The sequence below is a fragment of the Herpailurus yagouaroundi genome, unplaced genomic scaffold, assembly GCF_014898765.1.
Source record: "Herpailurus yagouaroundi ecotype Mexico unplaced genomic scaffold, PumYag 196, whole genome shotgun sequence".
Lineage (NCBI taxonomy): Eukaryota > Metazoa > Chordata > Mammalia > Carnivora > Felidae > Herpailurus > Herpailurus yagouaroundi.
This window is the reverse complement of record NW_024412427.1, coordinates 18,010,746-18,016,745: the sequence shown is the minus strand read 5'-3', so window position 1 is coordinate 18,016,745 and position 6,000 is coordinate 18,010,746. Positions and strand designations below refer to the sequence as shown.

General features: G+C 44.4%; 1 protein-coding gene across 5 annotated transcripts in view; it reads left to right on the top strand.

The window, feature by feature from the left end:
• The window catches only part of SLC23A2 (solute carrier family 23 member 2), a 109,894-nt gene that overhangs the window by 29,415 nt on the left and 74,479 nt on the right, over positions 1 to 6,000 (top strand). For all 5 annotated transcript variants that reach the window (XM_040447620.1, XM_040447614.1, XM_040447616.1 and 2 more), the window contains one exon: positions 1,530 to 1,790. In XM_040447620.1, the coding sequence (XP_040303554.1) occupies positions 1,683 to 1,790 (108 nt within the window). In that variant the 5' untranslated portion in view covers positions 1,530 to 1,682. The remainder of the gene's footprint in view (positions 1 to 1,529; positions 1,791 to 6,000) is intronic.

The following is a 6,000-nucleotide window of genomic DNA, read 5'->3' as shown; positions in this document are numbered from 1 at the left end:
CTTTCTTTCTTTCTTTCTTTCTTTCTTTCTTTCTTTCTTTCTTTCTTCATTGTTTTTACTTATTTGAGAGAGAGGGAGAGAGGCAGGGGGTGGTGGGGGGGGGGGGAGAGAGAGGGAGAGAGAGAGAGAGAGAGAGAGAGGAAGGGAGGAAGGGAGGGCTCCATCCCATGACCCCGGGACCATGACCTGAGCCAAAATCAAGAGTCGGGTGCTCAACTGACCGAGCCACCCAGGTGGTCCGCCTACTTATATTCCTAAACTTTGTAGGTGTGTCTTCACATTTGCAGGACTGTTTGGCTGGGTTATTTCTTCTCAGTTGGAACAGTAATTGGCACTGAGATCTGACATCGTTCTAACGAGTGCTCTGTCCCTTCTCACCCCTATCTGATTGTGGTATTTTTTTTTTTTTTTTTTTAATAAAACGTTGGGCATACTTAGGCTTGTTTTATTGTACACATGCCAATCCTTGTAGGGATCTTATGTGTCCTCTCATTTCTGGAAGCTGAAATTCCCCAAATGCTTGTTAATTTTTGGGTGGATCTCTTTCATTGTGTAAGTCCTGCTTCTGTTGTTTGACATTGAGTTTTTAATTTTCTTCACTGAAACTTGGCCACAGAGAATTGTTCCAGTGATTTCCTACTCATCTATTAGATTTTTTTCTTAGCCTAGAGCAGTGCACTTCTCCTCCTCAAACAATATCAGTTTGCCTGAGCCTTCCAGGTCCATCTTGTGCTCCTTCCCCTTCCTCCCTTATCTCTTGCCTTTTTACCTCCTTTCCTCTATTTTGTCTTTCTGATTTCCTGTTTAGGTTTATGTTGTCATTTGATTGATACGGAATGTTCTGGCTCTGTGTTTTGTGTGGCATTCTAGCCCATTTAAAGGTCATCTTGACATGTTCTCGAACTCTGGTCATTTAATCCTGGGTTCGTTTTATCTCCCCCCCCCCTTTTTTTATGCTTTTGAATGCCTTCCCCTGCCTTTAATTGGGCACCTATAGACAATTCGGAATTTTTGATATCCTGGTAAATTAGCTGTGGTTACCACTAGTGACATGTGACTGTTTAAATTCAAATCAGTTAAAATTAGATGCAAGTAAAAATTCCATTTCTCTATTGCGCTAGCCACATTTCAAGGACTCAGTACTAATTGCCTTGTGGGTAATGACTGTTGGATTGGACAAGGCAGATACAGAACATTTAATCACTGTGGCAGGTTCCATTGGATAGTGCTGTGCTGTGAGATCTGTACCATAATGCAGGTCAGAGAAATCCCTGTGCTGCCTTTTCATCTTTGTATTTGGGTATTTCTGATGGTCCAGTTCAGTGGTCCCACTCTCCAGGGGCCAGTTCAGAATCTGTGTGACTGACTATAACCAAAATAGTGGGGACTTGAAAAGTGTGATTAAGTAATGTGCTTTTTTGATGTTTGGATGTGACTTACGCTCTGACTTCTCTGCAGGAAATGCAGTGAATGTGTGTCCTGTGCTGTTTGTGTGCTCCTGGTGATTTGGCTGCTTCCTCTCTTTCTAGGTGCTAGAGATGGCACTTGTGGGGCTCATCTCTGCCTGAGAATTGGGTGCTCCTGGCACTGGAAGAGCCAGCTCAGATCCTGGGCTCCTCGCTTGAACAAGCCTTCTCTTCCAGCCGCTCCAGTCCAACGGCCAAACTACTCATTTTCTCTTAATGATGGGTATTGGTAAGAACACTACGTCCAAATCCATGGAGGCTGGAAGTTCAACTGAAGGCAAATACGAAGATGAAGCGAAGCATCCCGCTTTCTTTACTCTTCCGGTAACTATGTTCCCTTCTTTCTCTCCTCTTGAATCACTCTCAAGTAGTTTTTGTATTGAATCAGCATAGGATTAGCTTTAATACCCCTGTTGTCAGTGAAGGTTAAGGCATTTGAAAACCAAATGCTTTTCACGTGAGATGGTCTTTGGGAGCCCTGTTGGCTGACTCAGGTTTTGGCTCTACTGCTTTCTGCCCAGTCACCTGATGGGATTAGCTCCAGGAAGGAAGCATGCATTGGCGGGACCATCATGAAATCAGCCCAGTGCTTACTGTGTACTGGAGCGTGCTACGAGCTTAATTCTCTCTCCAAAACAGTGTTCTACCGAAATAACCCCAAACCCAACTTTGTGGATTTATATTGCAAAGTAGGAGAACGAATGGATGACTTACTATTTGGAACCTAAAAGTCCATGCTTTGTATTATGGCAGCAGCATCCAAGATGTAGTTTTATCTGGACAAGTGTTATCAGTTAGATAAAGCTGATTACACACATTCATTATATTCAATGCTAATATTTTTCCAGATGCAGGATTATGATTTGATGTGTATGAAGTTACTAAAGTGTTGGTTCAAAAAAGGAAAAAGCTCTTCAGAGAGAACTTGCCTCTGGCTGTTTTTCTTTTAATACTGGAAATGAGGTTAAGGGCAAGAATACCTTATCCTAAGATTCCTTACTGAATGGTCCTGGAATTTGCCTCACTGTGGCATTAACTCAGGAAGAAGGATGCGAACACGTATCTTTAAGCACATTGATTGACCCGACTTGTATTCACATTTTGGTTTTTTACCCTATTAATTAATTCATAGAGCTGTCTCAATGATTTTACACCTCGCATCACTGTTTTCTTTCTTCCTATAAAGTGAGAATTTTAAATGGTATTTTCTGCTGTGTTGAAGGCTTAGGATTGACATAGACAGTCTTTCTAGAGAAAGAGGCAAGTTGGTTTTTCAAGTTTAATTTTTTTTTTTTTCCAACGTTTATTTATTTTTGGGACAGAGAGAGACAGAGCATGAACGGGCGAGGGGCAGAGAGAGAGGGAGACACAGAATCGGAAACAGGCTCCAGGCTCTGAGCCATCAGCCCAGAGCCCGACGCGGGGCTCGAACTCACGGACCGCGAGATCGTGACCTGGCTGAAGTCGGACGCTTAACCGACTGCGCCACCCAGGCGCCCCGGTTTTTCAAGTTTAAATAAGATCATCTTTGAAAAATGAAAAGGAGGGTTTTGTGCCTGGTTATCAGTTTGCCTCTCCTGTTGCCTGAGAGCCCTGCAGACCGCTCACCCTCACCCTCTACTTGAGAGAAAAAATCTGGAACTTCCTTGGTCACCCACCCACCTTGTCGTTATGGTTGAGTTTTAGGTTGAGTTATTTTCATATTCAGATTGTGATACTTTACAGTTTGTTAAACCCACAGCATTTGCTGTCCTTTTTCATACTTATTCCCCTGTTTGTTTCCCTCTCCCTTCCTCTTTGCTCACTTTTCTTTAAAAAAACAAACAAACAAAACACTGAGGGTCTGTGAACGGTCACTGCCTTCATCTTTGTACATCTGAAAATAACTGTATTTTGCTCTTAACTCTTGGATGAACTTCTGTTAATTACACACTAGAGCTTTCCAGTCGGTCTGTGTTTCTCTTTAACCGCATTCTCATGGTTTGGATATCTTTTTCTAGTGACGATTCTGGATGGATTCCCCAGTGTTATTTTCCAGTTTACTAGTTCCTTGTGTATGGTCATGTGTTTATGTTGAATTTTTGTTGCATTAATTATAGTTCTTGTTTCTGAGATTTCTGTTTGGTTCTCTCCTGCCTATTTTTGGTTCTTAATTTCTCGTATGTGTGTTTGTGTTGTTTAAAAATGTTTTTTTATTTAAACCACCGAGGACCCTAATGTACTTATTTTAAAGTAATTCTCCAATTGTTCTATTTATCAAGAGGTGTGAAATCCTCTTCTGAGTGTTTCTTTTGAGATTTTCTCCCCTCTCCCCTCCACTTCCCACTTCTGTTGCTGTGGTTTTGCATTCTCTCTTTCTGGATCCAGTTGAGGACCAGGTCGTATGGCAGAGGTCTTACTCTCTCCCTCAGTGGTGCCGACCATGGCATGACCTGCTGGGTCCTGGCTTTGAGCAATGGACCTGGTTCTTTTCCCCCTTGTGTGGGGGCTCCCCAGCTCCTGTCTACCAGCTGGAGCTGAGGGCTGCCTGACCGAGGTCTGTTGGGCTCAGAGCCCTGCCTGGCCCAGTGTCAGCCTATTCGTTGCTTTTTATGTTTCTTGTTACAGAAAGGTTTGTCTGTTTTGGGGTTTTTCCCTCTACTGTTCTTTAAATTATTTTTTTAAATATTTATTTTATTTTTGAGAGAGAGAGCAAGAGTGTGCAAATGTGGGGGGGCGGGGCGCAGAGAGAGAGGGAGACACAGAATCAGAAGCAGGCTCCAGGCTCTGAGCTGTCAGCACAGAGTGCAGTGCAGGGCTCACAAACCTGCAAGATCATGACCTGGGCCAAAGTTAGCACTTAACCGACTGAGCCACCCAGGCACCCCCTCTACCGTTCTCTGCTTGCTCCTGCAAGTACATGGGAGCTGAGAACGTGGACATACGTGTAGTTGGATATAAACATAATGTACACCTAAGGTCGATTTAACATTATAGCAGTTTCAGTAGGGAACTTCTGGAATTTTTACCCGTGTCAGGCTATCAAGGTAAGTATCAAAAAGGGGGATGAAAAAGAAGAGAAATAGAGTTGGCATCATGGGCGTGAGCTTCCAGGAGGAGGGGCTGTGAAGGGTCAGCACACGCACCATCAGGATGACTTAGAAGCAGGGAGGTCAGGAAGTGTGTTCACACGAGCACCTGCAGAGCATATGAGAAAGCAGAGGGCCAAGCAGCAGGAAAACAGATGAAAACTAAAGTCTAACAAGGAGTGTTTGTTAAAGAGATAGTTCACGTGTAGGAAAGCTGCATTGCCCGTATTTAATCACTAGTGAAATTGCTGCCTAAGAAAGCTTAAGGTAGAAGACCATTCTGTATGATTTGTTTGTTAACAGGACAGGTGTAAGGGGCTAGGTCACAGCTGCTCTCTTTCCACTGTCCAGCTGGTAGGATTATTTGGGTCGCTGCCTCTCTGCTCTTGGGATGTACATCTGTATCTCCCTGTTCCTCGTCCCGCCCAGAAGGTCTCGACGCTAATTTCATTGGATCTGACAACCTGAGAGCTAAAGGTGGCTGTAGAACTCTCCTGATAGTTCTATGGGAAGGTGAGGTACACGGGTTTGCCCCAAGCCTACAGTTCACCTGGTGCATTAGGTAGACTTTTCTATCAGTTGGATCACACAGGCTCTTGGCTCCAGGTAGTTCACAGCTAGTGAGGAAGACAGGAGCTGCACGTAAGCAATACTAATGACAGGTATGGCGGATTGATCTGCTGACTCTAACAGGTGTTCTTGGGGATGTTCTTAAAGAGTTGGGATGGGCGGGGATTGAACTGCTGTAGCTGATGCTCTGGCGGGAGCGAAGGTGAAAGATGAGGCTCGGTCTCTTGTTGCCTCCAGCTCCTTGTCACTGTGAGCATCTGGCTGTCTTGGTGATTCTGGTTGTGTATTGTTTTCTCTTATATGACATGGCCTCTCTGTGCACCGATAAATGATACTTGTCCTTTTCGCCAGATCTGTGCCGCCTAGCACAGTAGCTGCTAGCTACATGTGGCTATTTAAACTCATTAAAATGAAAATCTGAAATTCAGTTCCTCAGTCGCACTGATCAAGTGCTTGACAGCCTCACGAGGCTACTGGTTAGCCCATCTCTTTTTGCTTGCTGGTCAAGGCCTTGCCAGACTAAAATGCAGGCTCTTATTTTCATGTTTGCTTTGGAGTCAGAAGCTGGGGCTCAGGCTGTCGGCTGTTACTGTGTGAGAGACCAGTGCCCGGAGGCTGGGGCAGCAGGAACCAAAGCTGGCTGCTCCTTGAACCACATTGGGGAGGTCTGCTGGAGCAGACTGCTGGAGGTGGGGGTGGGGTGCTGAGGATCTTCTCACTGGAGATTCTCTTGGGCCTCCTATGCTGAATAAAAGCTTCCTCAAATGGGGCAAGAGGTGACTTTTGAGAAACTCATATGGAAAGGGGATCAGAGTTTCTTTAAACAAAGTAAAATAATGGCCCATGACAATAACTTAAAGAGAAAAAGAATAAATCCATACATAGAAGAACAATGA